Consider the following 23893-nt stretch of genomic DNA (forward strand, 5'->3'; position numbering starts at 1 on the left):
CATGATTACAAAATTTTAACTCTCTTTTTTTTTTTTTATTTGCATTTATGCTATTATTATACACACATTATATAGCATCCTCAACGGCATGGTTTTCACGAAATATAATCAAAAGTTTTCAGTCATCATCTAGCTCGCCTACCCTCCATACTTCAAGATTAATGATCTTGAAGGAGCCATACTTTTCTCCTGGAACGTGCTCACATAAGATTTCATTGCCGAACGTTTCACACGGATAAGACACCCCAGAATAAAGCGACTTATCGATATATAGACCGTTCTGCCCGTGGGAGGAGCCCACAGCTATGAAATCGACGTTGGAGTAGACCAAGTTGTCGTTGAGTCCCGTGTAAGGAAATGCCTTGAACCTGCGTTCTCTTCGCCTTTTGCCCAGTTCTTCCGCATGGTACCACTCACATTTCCACAAAAAACACTCTCCGTTGCCGTAGTACCGCTTATGTTCCAGCGGGTGCGGGTGTTCGCTCATATAGCAGCCGAACTTGTTCTTGTGCTCATCCTGGACGACGAGAACGTAGCCATGGGGTCTACTACCCTTGTTACGAGACGGATCACCAAAAGCAACCATGTTCTTGATGACACCTTCAGCGTACCCAGTCTGGTCATTATGAGAGTTCTCCTTCTTTTTCCTGAGCTTTTTTCTTTGCGTTTCTGGGCGGCAGTTGCGATATAGAGAGTTGAGCGAGATGCCGTGCTGCTCCAAGGAGTACAAGAGCTCCCACTCGTTGTACAACTGCAAGCGAGGAGGAAGCAAGTTCCGAATATTCAGAGCCAATTCCTCGTCAAGAACACGATGTTTTGTTCCAGGAGCGTATCCCGACAACTGGAGGTCCGCCAACGGCGGCAACGATTCCGGGGTCAGCGACTGATCCAGCTCGGGAGATGGCGAGCGGTTATTATTGCGAAGAAGCCTCCCAAGCAAGCTGGGCTGTTTCTTGGGCTGCTTATTGACCGGGGTTGTGTCTGAGACGTCGATACTCATGGCAATTGCGGGATGTTGACAAGGGCAGAGAAAGTGAGAAGAAAGGTGGTAGATAGGGATATGTGGGGTGAGACAGTGGCAGTAGTGCATGTCAAGTGGTTGCGAAATTCGAGATTCCCAGACTCCAGGGCCTGCCGGCTGAAACTGATGGACCTCACCTCCAACCTTTACGGCATCCTGGTCATTGCCACGGCAAACTCCACGCCGGCCTTGACGCTGTCGACAAATTTCACGCCCGGAAACTTTTCTGCCAACTTCTTGTCGAGCCCAGCCATGCCTGCGCACCCGAGCAACACACAATCGACGCCCTGGAGTTCGCACAAATAAGCGCTCACTTTATCGGTGATTTTCGCCAACTCCGAGGGGTCAGCCAAGTCCAAAACCAGCACGTCAAGCGCTTTGGACCTATAGAATTTATTCTCTGGGAAAAAGCCCGTGCCCGAGAATCTCGTGATCGCCTCGTCGAGCAACGGCAACCACCCGCTGGTGCTGGTCAACACGAACAGCTTGTGCAACCGGGCGCTGGCATACACATACAAAAGCGTCGCTTGCATTATGCCTAGCACAGGTTTCTGCGTGTGTTTGGCCAACGAGGCCACCAACGGGTGATCTGAGTAGCACGCGACGAGGAACGCGTCGTGCTGGTCAAGAAGGCGTTTTTCCAAGATGTCTGGAAGCGCAGCCTGTTCAGAGAGTGCCAGAGTCTCGTGGCCGGTGATCTCTGGAGGAGCTGTTGAAGGAGCCGTGTAGAAGTGCAAGGTGGAGTTGGGCGGGGCGGTCACGGTTCGACGGAGGTTTTCTGAGACACTGACGGATGAGTTGGGGTTGATGATGAGGATCGAGGGCATGGCTGGTTGTATTTTTGAAAGAAGAAGGTAATGGTGGAAATTGGTGAGGATGGTGGATTTTTCGCGACCGATAGATAAGAGATGAAGGGGTTCGGGGAATTGCAGTTGGAAGATGGAAGGACATTGCCGATAAATGAAAGATTTTGTCTGTACAGCATATGTAGTCGTGTTGTTTGTTTGGGGACTTTAGTGTTGCAGGTTTTGTTTGCCGGATTGGCAACTTTGGCGGTTTGGGTAATGTATGGACTGCGCCGGATCGTGGAAGTTTTGCAAATGGCCGCAGGTGCCAGAAACCTTAACCCCTAAACTTTCACAAAGAACGCATCATACTGTAGCGATGAAGCTAAAAGATACAGTTCTGCCCAAACGGCTGCCATCATCGCCCTTATGTTTACCCTTCAACACCCACCTTCTGGTGTTTTTTTGCACCCATTCCTGCACGCCTCGATATGGATCCATCACCACTCTTGCTAGGCTCCACCGTGATTTCCACCATGCCATGTCATTTGTCGCCGCTATAGACAGCTCCAAAAACATCAGCGTGTGGTCTCGTGCGGTCAATGCATTGGCCCAGGTTCTGGACCAAATCAAGTTCACCATCACCGCAACTGGCCTAACGCTTCTGGCGGTGAACCCGTCAAGAACAAGCCATGGAGACATTTCGTTTCAAAAGCACTTTTTTCGGGAATTTCTGTTTGACACGGCAAACATCATGGTTTCTGGCTTTCGTGCTGGCGAGCTAGACCCAAACGCTCTGTCGTACTCATGCATTGTGTCTACAAAGCACATGGTGGTGCTCTTCAAGAACCTAGACGCTGGAGGGCTCAGTTACATCTGCCTCCGGCTCGACTGCCACCAGAACGTTCCAAGAAACAAGGAGTTCAAGATATTGGTCGAGATCTTGACGCGGAAGATGATTGTCAAAAAATACCTGATGAACTACCAACCGGTGCTACCGCAGGAAGTGCTTATTCCACGCTTGTACAAAAAGGACTACGATTTGGGGAAGTGCAAACACCTAAAGATGGAGACGGGCACCATGAAGTCGTTTCTTGATATTGTTCCTGTGTCCACGGAGGATTTCATGATCGATGTGAAGCTGACCAAGATTCTGTTCGTGGCTCACACTAAGCAGGTGGTGAAGGACCGGGAGTTGTTGAAGCAACCCATGCTGATAACGATTCTGATGAGTATCGACGAGTTAATGGAGCTGAACTTGGACGGGGTCACTGCGTCAATCAACTTCCGTCTCAAGGACTTCCGTACTTTTATCACCTGCTGCGCTTCGATGCGAGATATGGCCCACTACGACGATGACTTGCTACCCGAAGCGCTGTTTGAGGCGTACTTCAAGGGGAATGGAAACCCCGTAGTTCTAGAGCACACGTCAGGGCCGGTAACAGCTACTCTTGTCCTAATTACCGCCAGTGCGGGCGAGCCACTAGAGAATGATGATAATCGTGACAAGTATGTTCTTCACGGGCATGCCATACAGCGGGCTCCCGAGAGAGAGATACCAGAGCCTGTTAGACATAAAAATGCATCTGCATCTGGCCGTCTCACGAATATCGGGACTCCTCCTCGGCGAGAACCGAGCATTGAGCCTGATTCCAACCACTCGTTTCAAACAAGCTCCATGGGTGACATTGTCACCTACGGAAAGCGCGGCTCGACCCCTGTGGAAATTCCACACAAGAGAGCTAAAGTTCTCGATGGAGACACTGACTACAGCACATCCGGTGAGGACGATGGCGGTGAGCAGGTGTTTGGCCCTACTCAGCACAACAACAAGCCTACATCGTTGTTCGAATGATAAAGTGTATTATATGGGTGTGATTGCTAGGGATTTCTATTGAAATTAGGTGGCGGTAAAAAATGCGTTATGAGGATGCTGCCTCGACCTTTTTCTTGCTGAAGTAGTGGTGGTCGACCCATCTGTACCCTTGCGCTAACTGGGCACACTCATTGGCAAAATGGCACCCAAACAACAAATAATTTTTGGGACTGATGGCCACGGAGTATCTCATGAAAACTAACGAGTACAATATCAACGAGCCTGTCATTGGTCCAGAAATAAGGTCTGGGTCTTTTTTCAAGTCCATAATTGCCGCCACGGGGATTCCGAAATTCGACACCGGGCCCCAGAAGTGGGTGGTGAAGATATACCGCAAATTCTGCTTGTTGAATATGTTTTTGAACGACATCTTAAACAGCAGTTTTGAATTGGGCGATTTGCTGTTGGTGGATCTCGCTATCGGTTCAAAAAACTCCGCTTTTAGGAGTGGGCCTGTGTGGGCCTGTGTGCAGGTTTTCCACTTTCACCACATCTACTACTTCCGTTGCAGGGTTCCGCGTTGGCTGCAAAAATAGAGACTTGATAGATCATCATTCGACGTCACTGTCTACAAGAAAACCGTGATGCATTATCTAGATTTACGTGGTTACTGAGGGCCATGGAACCCGGGGTATGGAGGATTGTAGTAGCCTTGAGGCATGTTCGACATCTGAGCTGACTGAGCATAATTGAGCTCAGTGGCCGCCTCCTTCTCGTCATCCTCCTCTTGCTGATTGATGTTACCGTCAGCTTGAGGATTGCTCAAGACGTTGTTATAGGGTGGATTTGCACTTATACCTTTGGGTCCAGAATGCTCAATTTGGCTATTCATGATAGGCATATGGTGACCCTGATGAGGTAGGTGGGGTCCCTGAGATGCCTGAGTAGGTCCCAGAGGGTTGCCTTGCATGGCGCCGCCTAGGTTCATTCTTCCCAATGGAGTATGTATTGCATGCTGCTGTTGTTGATGTGGCGGCAATTTTGGGTCCATTTGCTGAAAGTTGCCAGGTCTAGGTACCAGAAATTGTGACGATTCTCTGCTTTTCATGGGCAGCGGCTGCTGGACATTCGAAAATTGGACATGAGGCGCTTGGGGCGTCTGATTTTGCTGAAGTTGATGCTGAGCACTTAATTGTTGATGCTGAGGCATTGGTTGTTGCTGAGGTACCTGTTGCGAAAATTGATCCGGATGGGGCATCTGCTGAGAAGGAATATTGCCAGTGTCTTGATTCCACGCTGGAGCATACTGTTGCTGCTCTTGCATGTTGTATTGGTCCATAACATCAAGCCCAAACTGAGCCAGCTGCATGTTTCTATCGTAAGAAGGATCTCCCATTACCTGAGGACCCATTTCATCGTCTGAAGGACTGCTAAGATAGTAGGGAATGTTCTCAGCATTAAGCCAAAATGGGTCTTTGAAAGAGAACCCCAAAATCTTGTCAAGCTCTTCATTATTTAGGTCGCCATTTTTCTCTGTATTGTTCTGGTGGTGATCTTTTCTTTTCTTCAAAAGAGTGTTGATATGCTGGAGATCCTTATTGATCAAATAGAGGATGTTGGTAGACCAAAGTCTGACATCCTCACGCAACTGCTCGGTAAGCTGTGAGGACAATTGTAAAAGATCGTTAAGCCTCTGCTCAACATGCTTGAGGAAAGTGTCGGACTCACCCTGAACAAATTCTTTAGCTTTATAATTGAGAAGCGTGAAGATGACAATGATGCCCTGATACATGAACGAATTGAGGAAAGGATGGTCCATACGGAACACTTTGCCAAGCTTCGTACGACTTAAAGCACGGCCCTCCAGATTCAAAAATTGCGGCGTAACTCTCAGCAAGAAATCCTTGCAAAATTCGACAGTGTAGTCAAGAAACCTGGAAATGGACTCACACATAGCTTCGATAAGGTATCTGTTTTCTTCAGGTCCCAAGAACTGATTACTGAAAGGCTCAAGCAACTTGGCTCTGTTGATGTGCAAGATGATCAAGTCCACAATTGCAGGCTCTCTCTCGACAGTCAAAGGCATGTGGCATGCTGCATCAACGGAGTCTGTAGGACTTGAGTGCAGAGCTTGGTATTCCTGACTGACAAACCACTTGAGCTTTTCACACTCTTCCTTAAAACGAGCGTCCAAGCGCATCACGTCTTGAATTGTAAAGTTCATCATAAAACTTTCAATGAGCATCATGTTTGACAAGCGAAGACACTCACTCAAGCCCATCTTCAATTGAACCTGCGTCTTCTCTGAGTCCAAACGAATTTTCTGAAGGCTCTCCTGGTTTGACGTGAAGAGAACCACCGAATTTACCTGGATCGAAATCGGGTTTGGACGGCCCAAAACAGAACAAAGCTGACCACACATGTACTTCAAGGCAAACCACACTTTAAATCTTGGAATGTCACCGCCGCTTTCGTCCTCCTGAGACAATCCGTCGTCTTTATCTTCAACCTTGACCTTGTTGTCTGCAGATCCGTCCTTTGAATCCTCTTTTCCGGACATTGCCGCCAACTTGACAGGGGCCTCTTCTAAACTATCATTGGTAGTTCTCATATTAACCATAACGTGGAGGCCAATGGCATATGCGACGGCACAGCAGTGGAACAACATCGACCACGACTCTTCATAACGCTGGTCGATGAAGTACCACTCAGTGCATAGAATGTAGGCTTGTACAGTCATGATGGACTCGTTCAATAGGTTGTGACGTAGCTTAGTGAAGCCACGGTAGAGCACGTTCTTCACAAGACACTGGCATCGTTTATGCAAGGCGACAATAGAGTCCACGGGCTTATCGGAGAGGCGAAGGTCGTTGTAGCTTTTCGGCGTGAGACGAGACACTGCTAGTATCAACACCATATGCAAGAGAAGAAGATCATCGTCGTTTTCCCAGTCTTTATCGGTGATACGGTCGTAGTTATCGACAAACTCAAGCAAAAGGGGCTTCGAAATGAACGACCGGTACGTACTGTGCTCAAAGAAAAAGCCCACAAGCTTCTTGATGACATGGAGATTCTTTTCGTGCGTGCCGTCCTGGTGAATCAACCAGGGCAACGACTTCTTCGCAAACGCAATGCCGTGGTGGCCATCGGTGTCCATGTCGGATTCTGAGCCGTCCTGCTTCTTTTTCGTCGGGTGACTTTCATTGTTCAACGGCGTACTGCTTGAATCCGACTTCGACACCGACTCTTCGTTCTGATCCTTCTTCAGTCGAAGCGCTTCGATCATATAATTGGACGAAGAAGGCCCGTAGTATTTTTCACCGAGCTCTGTAGTCTCCCCAGCAATCTCGATCCCATGTTCATCGTCGTGCTCAGCGTTCTGAGTTCGGCCTAGTGTCTGAAGCTTAGACCGCAACTCCGAGTTCTTCTGGCTCAACTTGAAGTTCTCGTGGAGAACAGCCAACTTCTCCTTTCGTAGCAACTCGACCTCCTCATGCAATCGACTCACCTCCAGCGTCGAGTTCGACAGCAGCTGCGACGACGACCTCATGGGGCTCATTTCGTGCAGATGGGCGTTGGAGTCGTGCTCATTTTGGATGTTAATGTTACGAAACTTGCTTGGAAACTCACAAATGACCCCTTTTTTCACACACTGATTGCACGGCTTCTTCTTGTTGCACTTGATCTTCTTGCGGCGGCACGATATACACGATATCGGGTACTCAGACATGGCCAATGAGAAACGAGACTATTTTGGAGAAGGCAATGAACTCAACAGTGGTTCAGGGAAAAGGCAGTAGTTGAGGCTTCTCTAAGCACGTCGGGTAGATGGACTAAAATTGAGATGTCTTGAAACATCTCAGTCATCAGCCCAAGGGAAGCACACGCCGCAATTGTGTGCAGATAGTCTATTGTGAGCCAGAGAGTGAGAAAGAGCTTGCGCCTGCAGGTAGGGAAGCAGCGCTTTGGTTCCCAAGGCAAGACTTTTGGCGTGAAACCATCGATTTTGAATTTTTTAAAAATATCAGACCACTCAGAACGGTGTCCTTAAAAGGACTCTGTTCGATACCACCGTTTGCCGCAGCTGTTGCCCACTTCCATCGAGGGCTCTGCTGCTTCCTGCTGCGTTCTGACCTGTCTGCCTGCAGCTTACTTATGCACTATCTCGATGGGTGTCTCACAAATAGCAACTCAATCTCGGAAGTCCATCAGCAAAGCGAAGCTAGTCGAATCATCTTCATTTCTTTTCCTGCGTGTTGGTCCAGCCTTCCAACGGTGGCGACGCAGGTTCCTGAAACGAAAGCCAATGAAAATTTCCCACTAGTTACGGTGCTTTTGCTGCCTCATGCACTTTGCCCACTCGATCGTAGCTCTGAGACACTTCTTTTGCAGCAACTTGCTCCATGGCGCCTCCGCTGCGCCGCCCCTCAATTTTGAAATCTTGACGGCCCTAGTCGCTTAAACTGCTTAGCGCTACTCCAACGTACTTCTGTTCGAGTCTTTCATCTCTCAGACCAATCTAGAACGTCCGGTTGAGGAGATCGTAGGTTAAAGTGACCATGCATGGGATCAAGATGTTGTCGTTGAGGGTAGCTGAACCTTCGAGGATTCCAGCCACCATGGCGACAATAAAGGTGTTTTCCCAATTTTTGACTCTGTTTTCTTCCGGCAAAAGGTAGAAGTCAATGACGACGAACGACGCAAAGGTAACCACCATGAACGTGATGGTGCCTTCCAACGTTCTCAGAGCACCTTTCCATTTGATCTTGCCGAACTTCTTTCCTACGATCGACGCAAGGGAGTCGCCCAACCCGAGGGTAACAAGTCCAATGTAAGATCTTAAATTGACCACGTCTCCAAGCACGTAGCCGTATGCTAAGGGACCAGCAACACCAGCAAGAAGGAAAATGTACGACAAGTTGAGTGGGCCCTTGAGGTCTTTTTCGTCCTGGAAAAACCTCAACTCGGTATACAAGAACTCTCCTAGGAAAGTGATTCTGGTGCAACGGATCATTTCAATCACCATAAACACAACAAGAGATCCCAACAAAGCGATCGCTGTGAATTCGGGTTGGGTAACAAACGCTGGGTACCCCAAGCAGATTACTAACATAAAATGCCACACTTTTCTGCGGATGTTGAGGCTGATATAGTTGTTGTAAGCCATGCCAAAAATAATCGGAATGGCCACTAAAAGACAAACAATCCAGTACCCGATCAAGTGCAAACGTTCTTCCGATTGCAAAATGTAATAGACGAGCCACAAGACGGGGTTCTGGTCGTGCAACTCTCTTTTGAAAAGCATATCCATGGCGAAGTAGAATACAGCACAGAACACAACAGCTATCAACACTGCAAGGGTCTTTCTGAGAGCGTTTTGCTGCATTCTCAAATAGACCCAGTACAACTGATACGAGACGAAACTTGCCACGATGAGGGCCATAAGAAGTTCACGGAAAAGCACCAAAGCAAAGGGCATTGTTCTAACATCAAAATTGTACAACAAATTGACCATGAGAACACAGATCATGTGGATCTCTGCGGGCAACATCGTAGTCAATTTCACTGAGGTTTCCAACTCGTCGCTTAACTCATTCCAGTTATCCAAAATGTATTCGAATGCAAAATAAGTGAAGATCACTCGAAGAAAGGACAAAACGTCCACAGACTCGCTGTCGTTGTAGATGTAGTAAAAAACAAACGACGAGAGCATTTTTGCAACCACATGAAGGTTCTTGATGGCAAAGTTGTTCAATGCCAAGTTCACTTGGAAAAAGGGCGATTTGACGTCTCCCAAAAGAACAAACAGCAACGTTGGAATGACAAACGCATACATGGTGTTGAAATCAGGCAACACGGGCTCTTTGAACCTTTCTGGCTGCTCCTTGTGCTTGTTCAACATGGAGCGGTGGTTAAGCCATAAGGCCAAAATTGCACCTAGCATACTGAACCCGACAGAGGACAATGTGTTGAAGTCGTTCATTTTGGTGGAGTGGACATAGAATATCTGGCCAATGTATAGTACTGTCATGATTTGGGCAGCTTTGCAGAAGTCCATGTAAAGGTTCAAGAAATCTTGAAATTCGTAGATCACGTTCCATGGAAAATTGTACTGAGAAGGGTCATCCGTCAAAACTTCTCTTTGTGGAGCTGGTTTCTCCGTGGGTTGAGAAATGGGTTCTGGATTGGTCTCTTCGCTGTAGTTCTGAAAAACAGAGGCCGTGGTTCTAGCCGAGGCCGACTTTTGGGCCTTCTTTGGGTCCTTTCTTCTAGCCATGGCGGATGCTTGATGTAAACGAAGTTTGTGATTGTGTAAGCCACGATGCAGTTGGTTTTGGAGGAGTTTTGGAGGTGTGTTGTTGAAAAAAAAAATAATGACTCCGGCGTGATTCGAACACGCGCATCTTACGATAACAGAACTTGAGTCTGCCGCCTTAGACCGCTCGGCCACAGAGCCACTTGTTACAGGGAAAATGGAGTGTGTACAGTATGAACAGTACTTGTATATGGGCGGTACTGCATATAATTCACAAGGATTTATGCGTCATATCAAGTCTAAACACCAAAATTGCCAAGGCGATAGTGAATTAAAAAAAAAGAGTATTCCTGGGAGATGCAGATCATTCAAATACTCCTCATTAGATCGTGAATATTATCTTTATTATCTTTCGCCTTAGCATATGATTTAATGGGTTTACAATCTTGCATTGAAAGCATTATAGGTGGTAACGCCACAACCATAGAAGTTGGTTGTGATGACAATCAAATCATAATTAATTTTGAAGAACACGCACCATATGTAAATGAAGAACATGTTGAAGGAGTAAAGGAATGTATCAAAATATATGCGGATAACAGCTCAATTAGTATAAGTGCCTACCAATATGATAATAACAATTTGTTTGACATCATAATATATGATACACCTAGAGGCTACAAGCTTTCTGACTACATTTCGGACTATATGAAAAATTAAACTTGAATACGTGTTTTGAGAAAAAACGAAAAAAAAAAAGAGAAAGAAGTCCATGGGATGAAATGAACAGAACCGCCTAATAAAGGATTATTATCCATCGAGAGTATGTCTAGCTTTTACTTGGAGAGGTTCCTCAAATAAATCTAGCAAGTGACCATAATTTTGCAAAAGGATTTTCTTGTTACGCATCTCCTAATGACTTCTTTTTTTTTTTTTCCTGGTGTAAGTGCACCATAGAAGTCTTTTCAAGGGTTCTTTTACTAAGTGTAATCGATCTCTCAGGCTGTGTTGAAAAAACAAACAGTGTAATTCAGTCCACGAGTTGACTCTTCTCCATACCTGACTTCTATAAATTGGATAAGGTTGAACGATTTAACGTGATACAAACCATGACTTTTGATAACTCTCAGAAGCCTCCTTTAGTTCCGTGTGGAGACCAAGTGCAATCTTCCACATTATCTGTTCACGCTGCAAGTTACTACACTACAGAATCAGCCTTCATCCAGTCACAATGAGTCTTTTTTATAATATGAGTCACAACTTTGGAGCAATGTTTTAAAGATGTCTCATCAATCAAAACTTTCTCGGTAAATGAACTTACTTTTCCAGGGTCCAGATCGATTATACTTTGTCCCACGCATTGTTGAGGCGGCGCCTTTCGTAGACGAGAAGCTTATTTCAAAAAGGAGATGAGGTTTGCAGCCAATTAGCAACACATACAACCGACTAATTTGAAGAAATATTTCCCAGAACATTCAAGAGCCTACTCGCTCATAGAACAACCCCTTCCAGTCTATCAACTGAAATGCATCCTGAAACATATTAGCTCCCAGAAAGCATGCTTGCAAATCTTAGAAGTCTCATTAATATCTGTCGCCTAAACTCATAATGAGGAGAGAGAGGTCAGAAAGTAGAGAATGGAAGCGTGTGTCATCATCGATGTGATACAATTCCTCGTCTCACGCAAGTGCCCATATTGACTGATTTATTGATAAAGCTTTTCATATGTATCATTGTTGAGAAATTATCTTTCAAGACTTGATAATAGCGAAGACTCACATGAACTCCACATATTGCCCAACGATGACTAGAGTGCCACATATTTTACCGGTCTTGAGCAATGATACGAGTACACCATCTTAAGTGCGACTAGTTACTCACAACACAATTGCTTTTATCTGGGTACTTATTTGCCGATGCTACAATACGAATTTTCTTTCACCCAAAATTTTTGAACGCAATCGACCGAAAGAAAAGACCTCCGCTTCTTCCTTACATAGATCGCAAAGGAAAAGCAGTGACTCGGACCATCTTCGTCGCTACCACTTTTCTAGAATTGCCCACAAAGTTTTATTCCAGCAAAAATAAGAGCAAAAAGCCTGGTCACTTCTTAGATCTCTATTTCAAGCAACGGTATGCACATGCTGTTTCTTAAGGTTGCTCGTCCTTTTCATGACTCCTACAAACCAATTCTATAACAGTACATTGTCTTTTGCGTACGTATATAAAGAGATCAAATGTCAGAAGTGACCTTGATAATTGCTCAAATCCAAAACACCCACTATAACCATACCCTTACTTTGTCGTCTACAGTGTACTTCTACAGCCTCCTCGGTGGCTGCGAGATACAAGAACACAGCCTACCAAAAAGGGCAAAAAAGGCAATCACTAGTAGTAAGAAAAAAAGAAAAAGAAATGAAAAGAGAAAAAGAAATTACAAGAACCCCCTTCTTACACACGACTTCAACAAAGCCCATTTGTCTCTCCGTCTACCTCTTCCTCTAGGGTCTCTTCATATATGTCGCGCGTATGGGTCGTGAACCTTTTTTCCCCTTATTTTTCGCTCCCACCTTTTTTTTCCTATTCTCGTGAACACAGAGTTGGGCCCCGCACGACCACCTCGTCTGCGATAACCTAACGAAGAAAGGCGTCTGGAAAACATTGAATTTTCGGCACATCCGTCGATTACCCCCCTTTGATCACTTTTTATAACCCCCCATCCACAACTGCAATCTCTCCTTGATGGACAAACCGCATCCTCCATTCAGGTCCTTCTCGTCGGCCTCCTCCACCAGCGTCAACCTGAGCTCCACAAACATCTCCCGCGTGCCCTCGGGCCCGCTTCTATCGCTGAACATGCTGCTCAACCGAACCTCGTCTGCTCAGGATCACTTGTACCATAAAGCCAAGGTCATGCTACGGGCAATGGCCAAGATCGACGGAATGGCGCCCTACTTGAACGCAGCTTACACGGCAGCTGAGCGGTGTGCTGAGCAGCAGGCGTTGGCGTTGCCTCAGCAGCTTCAGAGCGACGGATCGAGCTCCAATGCCTTCAGGGTGAGTGTGGGCTCTGCAGGGTTTTCGATTCATTCGAATCAGAGCGTCGACAAGAAGGGGGAGAGGAACCAGATTTGCATCTTCACATTCACCGCAGGCGTGCTTCCTACAAGCATTAGCACTGACCCGGTGACTGAGCTATCGAAGTTATTTCAACAGGGAATTCCTTTGTGCTTGTTGTACAATGCTGCGTTCCCCAATGCGCCAATCAAATACGTCGCCAGTGATGATATCAAGTCTACAAAATCGAATATTCTCGGCCTCAGTATGGCCTACCAAAGTAACAAGGAGCTGGATCCCTCCCTTTACGTCAGCGCCTCCGAAGTTCTCCTGGACAGCACGCATGATCTCCTCAAAATAATGAAGTTGGTTAATTCTTTGCTTGAAAAAGCTGGGGTCTCGACTGATGATGCCAGTATACCCGACATTGGTGAGCTAAAGCTTACCGACGACAAGCAAAAAGTGTTTAGGGAGTTGGTACAAACTGAACGAAAGTATCTCTCTGATCTCGAGCTACTTCTAGAGTACAGAAACGAACTCGCAAATTCTGCTGATATATCTAGCGAGCAGCTCCATCTACTATTTCCAAACTTGAAGGATATTGTCGATTTCCACAGAAGAATTCTCAACGGGTTTGAGTGCAACTATAATGTTCCTACAAAATACCAGCGCATAGGCTCAATTTTTTTACATGCATCAAATGGTCCATTCAAGGCTTACGAGCCGTGGACCATAAATCAGGTCGCTGCCATCGAACTCATCAACCGTGAAGCCGCAACACTTCGCAAGGCTTCATCTATTCTTGATCCTGGATTCGAGCTACAATCATACATCATCAAGCCTATTCAACGTCTTTGTAAGTACCCCTTGTTGATCAAGGAGCTTATCAAGGCCTACAGTGATTGCTCAGACACTGAATGCTATCTTGAGCTACAGCGTGCGAGTATCGCCTTGAAAGATGTTGCTAATCAGGTAAATGAAGCGCAGAGACGAGCAGAAAATGCCGGTTTCTGTCAGAGTTTAATGGAGCGAGTAAACAACTGGCGTGGTTTCTCACTCAAAGATCAAGGTGAACTCCTATACCATACTCCCGTTGCTGTAAAGGCGAAAGATGGGGCCACTGAAAAAGAGTACATTGCTTGTTTATTTGAGCAAATCTTATTTTTCTTCAGCGAGGTTCCATCACATGAATCAAAGCATAAGGAGAAAAAAATGAGAGAGTTCCTTACCTCACGGAAGAAGAGTAATAGCGGTATGTCTAACTCGACTGCAAATCTTTTGGAAAACCTCAATAGTGTCAAGGAGAAGACGTCCCTCGAGTTGAAATGCAGAGTGTATGTCTCCGAGATATATCAAGTAGCCTCACTCAATTTGCCTGGCTATTGGCTTCTCATTTCTTGGAGAATGTCTGAAGATCGAGGGAAGGGAGAGTTTAGATTGCGTTACAGAACGGAAGAGGCCAGGTCACAATGGGAGACCTGCTTAAAGCAGCTCAAAGACTACGAATGTGATCCCCGTCACAGAACGGCTCTTGATTCCCGAGGTTCACAGGGAGCGCTTGACTTTTACGAGTACGGCTACAACGACTCGATGTCGCATCCTTCTCGTTATGACGGAGCCCCCTCCAATCAGAGAGTCAACTCGTCAGCTTCAGGGATGAGTTTGATGAAGTCCAGCAGAAACCAGCCCCACTCATCACGGGTGTCTGGCTCATCTATGAACGGACAGCAATCGCACAATGAGTCTGGTTCTTATGGCCACTTGATTGCAATCAAATTAATTTATGACGATAAAACAATCGAGCAACCACTCATAATCCCTAGTGGGGCGTCATTTTTCGAGCTCCATCTGCGCATATCGTCCCACATAGCACTGAGCTCTGGAGTAGACGACGATGTTGTCATAAGCAAGCTCAAGTACACGGATGAAGACGGAGACCTTGTGGTCATGGGATCAGATGACGATTGGCAGGTTGCTGTGGATATGCTTGATGAGATTTTCGATGCTGACGACTCAAACAAATCGCTTACGATAATAGTTGTATAATGGGATAAAGCTACACACAAGCAGGGTAATAATGGGAAAATACAGCCTATGGCGGTTTAACAAGCGCTCTTGTTATGCAAAGTAATAAATTCATAAGTCGAGACGTACCATGCTGCGTACCTTCAGGCGATATTGCTGCCGGTGCAGCGAATCAGATGTATCAGATAGCAATTTCGGTATGCTTCTGTACCAGACCATGTTGAAGGAGGGCTCCTACACGTAACAGGGATTTCTTATAACAGCTACCTGATTGAGTGTGACTTTAATCGACAAATGTGTAAGAATCTAAAAGTAACCACTGTTAAAGACTATAGCATGGTTGGTCAAGCAAAAGTACTAAGAGCACTGGGCAAGTAGCGAAAACTAATTGCGGCACGATAGAGCGAAATATTTGATGAATAGTGCGGCTTGTTCACGGGAGCGTGGCGATTGGCTGAAAGCAGAAGAGGTAAACCCGACCGGATTGAGAGTTTCAGCTGAACATCGCGAACCACAAAACCGAACAAAATGCGCATTTTGTGGAATTACAGAGTGAGAACGGCTGAGGCAGTGAAACACCCCACCGTCACCTCGTCTAAGCGAGTGAAGCATTGTGTCACTAATAAACGATGGATTATGTCACTGCCCCTGATCTTCCCCTGTAAAGAAACCAGTCAAACCTGTCTATGGGACCGTTATTTCTTGGCCGCGGTCGTAAAGGTGCGTCAAGATCATGTAGATAACGCACCACTTTTTCCAGCGGCCTTGCCGTCGCCCCGGATTGACTTTTGCGCCTCGTTAAGGACCTAGGCAACCGGCACAATCTTGGATTTTATCCGATGGGCCTTCCGAAGCCTCCTTCGGGATCTGGCGCAGCGGGCGCTGTGAATATTTTTTTTTCATGCTATTATAAAAACGGGATTCCCGGCTGAACTTTCGCTGTCCAGCCTTGACTTGTTCCATGAACCTGCTCAAACTTCAACTCTTATTTGTAGCAGTAGTGGCTGCCTCCAACTATGACACGGCCTTGGGTTCGACGGTGTTCTATGAGTGCACTGAGTTGGTGCCTTCCATTGCGACGTTTTGCGAGAACCCTTACGACTATACGTGCTACTGCCGGAACCCAAACGCTTTGGCCACAATAACAGGCTGCTTTGGGTCCACTGCCGGTACGTTGAAGTATGGAAACAGCTACTTGCAGACCTTCTGCGAGGAGGTTCAAATTCCCTTGTCCATGGATCAGATCGAAGAAGCGTACAGAAACTATACGAAATATGGCTACGATACTTCACGGGATAAGAGCTACAATCAGAGTGAAATGGCCACAACGCCTATAAAAATTCCGGAAGCAAATGCTAGGCTGTTTCGCAACTCGTATCGCCAGGTGAAAAATTCGCTTTTCTTCGGTTCGGGTGCTATTGCCTACTGGGGTCTTGTGGTTGTCGCATCTGCTGTATTCAATTGGGTCACAGCGCTTGTGCCTCAATCAAGACACCTCTTTGATGGTGCTGTTTTTAAAGTGGTCAGACGCCACTTAACTATGCCAGCGCTTTTTGGAAAGCGCAGAACCGAAAGCTTCCGTGCAAAATGGCCACTTCTCGAGTGGCTTCTCCCGACAAGACTCGAGACTTTAGTGGTTGTATGCTTTTTTTGGCTTCTCTTTATTCTTTGTGCTGTGGACGAAAAGTACATCCCCGCTCCTTGGAGGAAACAAAACGTCGTCACGCATACTCTGATCGCTGACAGAACGGGTATCATTGCAACGATGCTTACGCCTCTCATGGTGCTTTTCGCTGGCAGAAATAGCTTCTTGCAATTCTTGACTCGCTGGAAATCTACCACCATGATGGTGTTCCACAGGTGGATCGCCAGAATGGTGGTTTTGCTTGTTCTTATCCATGCCATCTGCTACACCAAAGTGCTCAAGGCTCAAATGCGCTACGCCTCTGAGCTTAGCTTAGACTATCTCAGGTACGGCATTGTTGCCTTGGTATGTGGCGGCATCATCTGTGTTCAGGCGCTTTTGTACTTCAGAAGGCGCTGGTATGATGTGTTTCTTGCTATTCATGTTGTGTTAGCAGTATTCTGGGTGGTGGGGTCTTGGTACCATTTGGCGTACGTTGGCTACACCCAAGTGATGTACGCAGTTTTTGCCGTTTGGGCCTTTGATCGGTTGGCTAGATTTGCAAGATTGTGCTACTTTGGGTTTCCTAGAGCAAGAGTCACTTTGGTCGAAGACACTTTGAAAGTGGAAATCCCCAAGCCCAAGCGCTGGCCCACGATTGCGGGCGGCCATATTTGGGTACACTTTGGCCTTGGACTCCACTTTTGGCAATGTCATCCCTTTACGTTTTTTGAGTCTGAGACCGAAGAGAGCACCATTGTGTGTTGCTGCAAAGTCAAAGGTGGTGTGACTAAAGCGCTCGAGAGAAAGCTCTGTTCGCTTCCAGGAAAGCAGGCCACGTTGAGGGTGGCTGTTGAAGGACCGTATGGAGCTGCCAGCCCTGTTGAGCGCCACTCCACTGTGCTATTTATTGCCGGCGGATCTGGTATCCCAGGGATCTACTCTGAGGCCAACGCGCTCTGGAAGAAAAATGGCAATAGACAGAGCATCAAACTTCTTTGGATCGTCCGGGAGCTGCGATCTTTGGCAATGTTCATTCACGAATTGAGGGCGTTGGTGAAGCACGGCATCGAAACCACTATCTTCGTTACTAGGCCAGAGATCCACCATGGAGAGGAGCTTGAGAAGCTCTTCAATACTGATAGTAGTTCTCTGGCGGATAATCAGAAGGAAAAAGATAGCATAAGAGACATCAGCATCATTGAAAGGCTTCAGGAAGAGCTTCCGCATGTGGAGTTTACATGTGGCCGTCCCGACATGAGGCATTTCGTGGCCAGTGAAGTGGAATTGTCTCCAGGTAGCGTTGCTGTGGTTACGTGTGGCCATCCGTTGTTGGTGGACGACTTGAGGAACATTGTGATCGAACAAGTGAAGACGTCTCCCAAGAGAGTGGACTTTTACGAGCAGTTGCAAGTATGGGCGTAAGACAAAAAGCATAGCGATTGTATTTTAAAAGATTTGATAAACAAATTAGTATGTGTTTTCGGACCACTTGGGATTAAAATATCGGACGTAGTAGCAGTACTTGTAGATTTAGAGGTGGGGACATTGCAAATTTAGTAATTTTAACTAATTTTTCACCTCATATGGTCAGCTTTAAAGTATTGTGATAAATCTTTTCTTAGACCTTCAAGTTGTACAAGCAACACACTACGTAAATTCGCCTAATACACTCTCAGCAAGCAGCATTGATAAATGTAATACTCAACCATATATATCTGAATTGTCCCTACCGATTGGCCAATTCATTGTCAATTCTAAATCAATTTGAGTATCTTAATTTAACGCCTGACATTCCTCTAGTCGCATGATCTACGAAAATTAGCCTCAAATATGCTAAATGAGGCACATAACACAAAATGTAAAGAGAAGAAATCAGGAGCAAATATAACTTCTTCACCAAATATCAAAAATGTAACCCCCGCTCTACTCAAATTAGAACTTTGCATTTGTCAGCTCAGGATCATGACGAATCGTTAACAGCAGAATCACCGGCCTATTTGAAACTACACAGCGTTGTCTCTCGACTATATATATGCCTCTCAGAACCTCTTGTACCTAATTTACACTAGAGAATAACGTACCTTCTAAACTAAAGCGTGTCAACCTAACAGCTTGCTCGCCCAACTTTCTCTGCCACTATTACGACCTGAGCACCCCAACAGCCATGAAACAAAATATCTAGAGGAACCAACAAGTGATAGAAAAGCCAACAAGTGACCGAAAGCAAATCTTCCTCTGGTCAGATCGCTTGTAACAATTTACAAAATTGCGCTCAAGTATTCACATACCGCCCAAGGCGAGTCACTATTGTTTTTCGCAGCCAAAACTACGTGGCTAGCCACTTCCAATTGCTTACCACGAAAGCCCAAAAAAAACCAGAGAACTTGAAGGAAATGAATATTTTGTTTTTCATTCACTTCACTTTCGGCACTTTTTTTTTATCTTTCTTTTTTTTTCTACGTTCACCCTCCACGACCTCCAACCTACCTCTTCTCTGTTGAGTTTCAACGGTCCCTGCATACACAGCAGCTTATCTACTGCGCGATGCTTATTGGCGGTCAATTTTTCATTTGACTCAGACCGCTCATACTTATACGCTTCGTGTTACCCTCCATTTTCGGTGATTTTGCCAGAATCAGTTCAGACTCTCCTTTAGGTCGCTTGACTAAAACCTCCGCTTGTGCTTAAAAGATTTCCATTTCGCCTGCATGTTCCGCCGAGGATTGGTTCTACTACTGAGGCCTTCACCAGCAAGAAGAACCGATTTTTCGCTGCTAAGAAAGCTGCTAGGTAGCTGTGCCCCATTCACTAGATTTCTTCTGCATCGTCACTTTCAAACTTCTCGAGCTTCCTTCTTCCATACTGCCCCTATCTGCCATAATGAGATTCCCTTTGACCAACTATCACAAGAAGACAAGGATACCCTAACTGAGGAACGAGCCACCGACAACGTTGATGTTTGTATTGTAGGCGCAGGTCCTGCCGGGCTAGCCTCGGCTATTAAGCTCAAACAGCTTGACAATGAAGAAGGCCTGGGAGAATTGAGGGTGGTGGTGCTTGAAAAAGCACCAGACTTTGGATCCCACATTGTTTCGGGCGCAGTGCTCGAGCCTAGAGCGTTGAAGGAGCTTTTTCCTGATAGTGAGTATCTCAAAGAAGACGGCCTGGGAATCCCCTTGCCGCCAGACTTGGTGACTCTAGTGGAACAAGACGAGATGAAGTATTTGACCGAGCAGTATGCCTTCACCATGCCAGAACCCCCACAGATGGTAAATCACGGCAAGAACTACATTACCTCTCTCAGTCAGGTGGTGCAGCATTTATCTGAGCGAGCAGAGGAGTTGGGGGTAGAGCTCTTTCCAGGTATCTCCGTCTCTGAGCTCATATACACGGAAAACGGCGATGCCATCAAAGGTGTGGCCACCAGAGACGTTGGAATCGGAAAGAATGGAGCTCCCTTGGGCTCTTTTGAAAGAGGTATGGAGTTCCACGCCAGAGTCACCGTTCTAGCCGAAGGGTGCCATGGGTCCCTTACGAAAAAAGCGATTTCCAAGTTTGACCTTCGTGCAAACTCCGATCCACAGACATACGGTTTGGGTATCAAGGAGGTTTGGCGTGTTGCTGACGACAAGTTTCAGCCAGGATTTGTTGGTCACACAATGGGATTCCCGTTGTCTCTGGACGTCTATGGAGGCGGGTTTATGTACCACTTTGGCGATGGATTTGTTGCCGTGGGTCTTGTTGTCGGGCTTGACTACGCCAACCCTTACATTCTGCCATATCAGGAGTTCCAGAAAATGAAAACTCACCCATACTACGCTGATGTGCTTGAAGGAGGCGAGTGTGTGTCGTACGGAGCTCGTGCACTTAACGAAGGTGGGTACCAGTCGATTCCAAAGCTTCATTTCCCTGGCGGTGTGCTTGTGGGCTGTTCTGCTGGCTTCATGAACGTGCCCAAGATCAAAGGCACTCACACGGCGATGAAACTGGGAATGGTCGCTGCAGAAGCCATTTTCGAGGCAGTGAAAGAAATGGACGTTGTAGACGAGGAAACAGACTTTGAGGAGCTGCCTCTTGACTTGCAGTCGTACGAGGAAAATCTCAAGCTGTCTTGGGTCTACGAGGAGCTCTATGAAGTCAGAAACGTTCGTCCTTCCTTTAACGGACCTTTAGGGTTCCTTGGAGGCCTCGCTCACTCTGGCTTCACTACATTGGTGTCTAAAGGGTTGGAGCCATGGACATTACAGCATAAGCATACGGACGCCGAGGCGACCAAACCAGCATCGGAGTTTTCTCCCAAGGAGTATCCAAAACCAGACGGGAAGCTCACGTTCGACATCTTGACCTCTGTGTCTAGAACAGGCACTTACCATCAGGAAGACGAGCCTTGCCACTTGAGAATTCCACAACAAAACCACAGAAAGCACGCCGAAATCTCGTTTCCGAAATTCAAAGGCATTGAGCAGAAATTTTGTCCTGCTGGAGTGTACGAGTACATCGAGGACGAGGAGGAACCACTTGGAGTGAAGTTCAACATCAACAGTCAGAACTGCATTCACTGCAAGACGTGTGACATCAAAGTGCCTGCTCAGGATATCAACTGGGAGGTGCCCGAGGGAGGCGATGGGCCCAAATATTACATGACCTAGCGAAATCGCTTGGGTGACACCAAAGGAAAAAAACAAAAAAAATCATCACTACGCATATACATAGCATAATAGACAACTACAACGCGTCAATTTTCAGCTGGTTACTCAATCTCGTGCTATTTGGGTGTCTTATGAAGTGAATATCTACCGCAAGACTGAAAGTATAATGTACAAGCGCAGACCACACCGAGGAAGGCTGTGATGGAGGGAGAAGAAAACGGTGGGTCCACATACGCAGAGTTTCTGTTTAGCTGAACAACTTGTCCAAGTCCAGCAAGCTAATGTCCTCGGGAGCGCCAATTTCCTGGCTCAAGAACCCCAGACGAACAACGTGCAGCCAGTCTTTACTCTTTGGCAGAGCCGTCGACTCGGAAGCTGCAGTCGAGGCAGGAGAGGCGCCAGAAGAAGAAGCTGACGACACCGACAGCGAAGAGGAAGCAGAAGAGTTGGCGGCAGCAATGGCCTTCAAAGCAGCAGCGTGCAAAGCGGCGGCGGCAGCAGCAGCGTTGGGGCTAGGAGAACAGGGCGCCTTGGAAGCTCTAGGAGCAGCAGCAGCAGCAGTAAGGAACTTGGCCTTCTTGTTCTGAGAGAGGTACGACATGGACTTGGAGCGCTTGCCGTTCTTGAAGGTGTCAATGACAAACCCAGGCATGTCGTCGTCGTCGTCGTCAAACACCTCCAACTCGTCGAACTCAAAGTCGTCCGAGTTGTTGTTATTGTTGTCGGTGCTCTTCAAAGGAGAACCCTCTTCCTCAACTTCGTCCAGGTTCGCATTTCCACTTTTGGTCTTGTTTTTCGCAGCCATTTTTCCACCACCCAGCTTCAGCTCCTCCAACTTCACCTCGGTCAAAGAGGCCGCCACGGGCGCCAGCGCATACGGCACGAACAAGTTGGACCTGTCGATCGGAGACTCGACAAACGCCGGGCGCGAGATGCCCAAATCAAACATCGTTTGGCGGCGTGGTTTCAGCAACGCCAGGTGCTTGGCGGCCTCGAACGAGTCCACTGGTTTCAGCAGCAGCAGCAGCAGCAGCAGCAGCGCCAACAGCAGCAGCAGGTGTTGCAATTGCGAGAGTTGAGGGCTTTGTTGGTTCTGTGCCTGATGCTGGCCCAAGTGAACGTGGAAATTCTTTGCCAAAAGACCACGGTAAACGTAAACCATACGCTTGGGCAGGGCATCGGCCCATTCTCGAGAAAGGGCATAGCGCAAGTTGGCGTCGCCCTTCTCCACACGCTTGACGTAGGCATTGAGCTTTGCGCTGACCAAATTGGACGTTTTTGACGAGAGCTGCGCCATCTCAGGGTGTCTTTCGACCAAAACGTCGCAGATCTGCTTGACGGTCATTCCAGCGCCTGCTGGGTCCTTCTCGTACAAGATGAGAAAGATCGCATACAACACATCGTCTTCCAAAGAGGCATCGCCTTCTTGCTGAGGTTTGGGTTTTTCCCCAGTGACAGGGATGGTGGTGGAAATGCCCGTCGCAATGGGCACTCTCGAGGGGACCTTATGTTTCTTTAAATACAAGCCGTTGCCGCTCAAATTCGCCGGAGCCGGCGTGGAGTCCCGGGAGCTGAACAGCAGCGTCAGCAGCTTCTTCTGCTGCATCAACGAATCGGGCAGAATCAGTCTCGAGGTCGGAGAACCGCCAGGGCTCTCACTAACCCGACCTTTCTCTTGCTTCGCTTGCGCTTGCGCTTGCGCCGTCTCAGCGCCCTTTAAATCAGAGATGGTCGACTTCATCGTGTACGCTGGGGAAGCGTGGGAAGTGACTGGAACGCCAAGAGGTCTTTTGTCTGCCAACGCCATACCACTTTAGTAGGACATATAAGAAACTTGTGAAGGGGGAGGTTTGGGGATTAATACAGGGGCCCAGCTAACTGAATAACTGAGGGTGAGAACTAAAGGAAGCTAGAGATTAGTATGGGCTGTGGAGCCAGGAGACGAGCGGTCGAGCGATCTGGACTCTTGGTCTTTCCGATCTTCCTGCTTCACCTCCTGGGTGTCCTGATTGGCAATTCCATTTTTTTTTTTGCTGCCAATCTTTGACTTCTATGATAACATACTGAATAGACAAGCTTCGAGATGAGCTGAAAAGACAGGAAAAATTCGTGAATAAAAAAAAAAAGTCTTTTCAAATGGATATTTGTTTTCCTTCTGTCTCAACGAAGAGCAGCAAAGAAAGAAAATAAACGGGGAAGTAGCCTAGCGGCGGGTTTTGTGAAGGATAAATTGATGAGATCAAGTAGAGATATATATATTTTTTTTTCCCTCTCTGCTCAAATGCTTTTTTTCCTTTCTATGCAAGGCTTATCCTGTGATCGCACTTTTTTCCATCAACACGCGTCACGTGATGCACACCTCATCCAGACTATACAGCTTGTTGCATTCTCCCAACAGCCAATCAACTCGATTTTTGTTCAACATTTCTAGCCAACGTCGGGCACCCGCAACGCTGACCCTCTCAGAGCCCTTCTGTTTATCAAAAACTAGTGAAAAGCTCCCTGCACATAACTTCGGGTGCCCCTCCATCAACCCCCTGATAGCGAAAAGCAGTCACAGGGTTCTCTACATGCGACAGGCGTAGACGGCGCAGATAATGCGGGCCGCTATCGCACGATAACACTTAGGGGCAGGGCGTGCGGGTACGCAAAAAAGC

General features: G+C 47.0%; 10 protein-coding genes and 1 non-coding gene across 11 annotated transcripts; 4 read left to right on the plus strand and 7 right to left on the minus strand. All coding sequences in view use genetic code 12, as the record gives it.

Moving 5' to 3' along the window:
* Nucleotides 1–118: 118 nt before the first annotated feature.
* OXR1 (Oxr1p) lies at nucleotides 119–1000 on the minus strand (the record flags this gene model as incomplete). Its single annotated transcript, XM_029032486.1, has 1 exon — nucleotides 119–1000. The coding sequence occupies one exon, from the start codon at nucleotides 998–1000 to the stop codon at nucleotides 119–121; it is 882 nt and encodes a 293-aa protein (XP_028892801.1).
* Nucleotides 1001–1167: 167 nt separating this feature from the next.
* On the minus strand, nucleotides 1168–1848 carry DCG1 (Dcg1p; the record flags this gene model as incomplete). Its single annotated transcript, XM_029032487.2, has 1 exon — nucleotides 1168–1848. The coding sequence occupies one exon, from the start codon at nucleotides 1846–1848 to the stop codon at nucleotides 1168–1170; it is 681 nt and encodes a 226-aa protein (XP_028892802.2).
* A 499-nt stretch (nucleotides 1849–2347) lies between these two features.
* DDC1 (Ddc1p) lies at nucleotides 2348–3661 on the plus strand (the record flags this gene model as incomplete). Its single annotated transcript, XM_029032488.2, has 1 exon — nucleotides 2348–3661. One exon carries the CDS (start codon nucleotides 2348–2350, stop codon nucleotides 3659–3661), a length of 1314 nt encoding a protein of 437 aa, XP_028892803.2.
* A 67-nt stretch (nucleotides 3662–3728) lies between these two features.
* Nucleotides 3729–4052, minus strand: CJI96_0001132 (pyruvate transporter MPC1; the record flags this gene model as incomplete). The annotated part of the gene is made up of 1 exon (XM_029032489.2): nucleotides 3729–4052. The coding sequence occupies one exon, from the start codon at nucleotides 4050–4052 to the stop codon at nucleotides 3729–3731; it is 324 nt and encodes a 107-aa protein (XP_028892804.1).
* A 237-nt stretch (nucleotides 4053–4289) lies between these two features.
* CJI96_0001133 (uncharacterized protein) lies at nucleotides 4290–7352 on the minus strand (the record flags this gene model as incomplete). Its single annotated transcript, XM_029032490.2, has 1 exon — nucleotides 4290–7352. One exon carries the CDS (start codon nucleotides 7350–7352, stop codon nucleotides 4290–4292), a length of 3063 nt encoding a protein of 1020 aa, XP_028892805.2.
* A 789-nt stretch (nucleotides 7353–8141) lies between these two features.
* Nucleotides 8142–9899, minus strand: CJI96_0001134 (dolichol kinase; the record flags this gene model as incomplete). The annotated part of the gene is made up of 1 exon (XM_029032491.2): nucleotides 8142–9899. The coding sequence occupies one exon, from the start codon at nucleotides 9897–9899 to the stop codon at nucleotides 8142–8144; it is 1758 nt and encodes a 585-aa protein (XP_028892806.2).
* A 98-nt stretch (nucleotides 9900–9997) lies between these two features.
* Nucleotides 9998–10079, minus strand: CJI96_0001135. The gene has a single exon. It is a non-coding gene; the product is annotated as a tRNA-Leu (tRNA).
* A 2541-nt stretch (nucleotides 10080–12620) lies between these two features.
* On the plus strand, nucleotides 12621–14981 carry CDC24 (Rho family guanine nucleotide exchange factor CDC24; the record flags this gene model as incomplete). Its single annotated transcript, XM_029032492.2, has 1 exon — nucleotides 12621–14981. The coding sequence occupies one exon, from the start codon at nucleotides 12621–12623 to the stop codon at nucleotides 14979–14981; it is 2361 nt and encodes a 786-aa protein (XP_028892807.2).
* A 940-nt stretch (nucleotides 14982–15921) lies between these two features.
* On the plus strand, nucleotides 15922–18009 carry CJI96_0001137 (ferric reductase family protein; the record flags this gene model as incomplete). Its single annotated transcript, XM_029032493.2, has 1 exon — nucleotides 15922–18009. The coding sequence occupies one exon, from the start codon at nucleotides 15922–15924 to the stop codon at nucleotides 18007–18009; it is 2088 nt and encodes a 695-aa protein (XP_028892808.2).
* A 1286-nt stretch (nucleotides 18010–19295) lies between these two features.
* CJI96_0001138 (putative electron-transferring-flavoprotein dehydrogenase) lies at nucleotides 19296–21236 on the plus strand (the record flags this gene model as incomplete). Its single annotated transcript, XM_029032494.2, has 1 exon — nucleotides 19296–21236. The coding sequence occupies one exon, from the start codon at nucleotides 19296–19298 to the stop codon at nucleotides 21234–21236; it is 1941 nt and encodes a 646-aa protein (XP_028892809.2).
* Nucleotides 21237–21483: 247 nt separating this feature from the next.
* Nucleotides 21484–23043, minus strand: GDS1 (Gds1p; the record flags this gene model as incomplete). Its single annotated transcript, XM_029032495.2, has 1 exon — nucleotides 21484–23043. One exon carries the CDS (start codon nucleotides 23041–23043, stop codon nucleotides 21484–21486), a length of 1560 nt encoding a protein of 519 aa, XP_028892810.2.
* Between the last annotated feature and the right edge of the window lie 850 nt (nucleotides 23044–23893).

This window comes from Candidozyma auris, chromosome 1 (genome assembly GCF_003013715.1).
Source record: "Candidozyma auris chromosome 1, complete sequence".
NCBI lineage: Eukaryota > Fungi > Ascomycota > Pichiomycetes > Serinales > Metschnikowiaceae > Candidozyma > Candidozyma auris.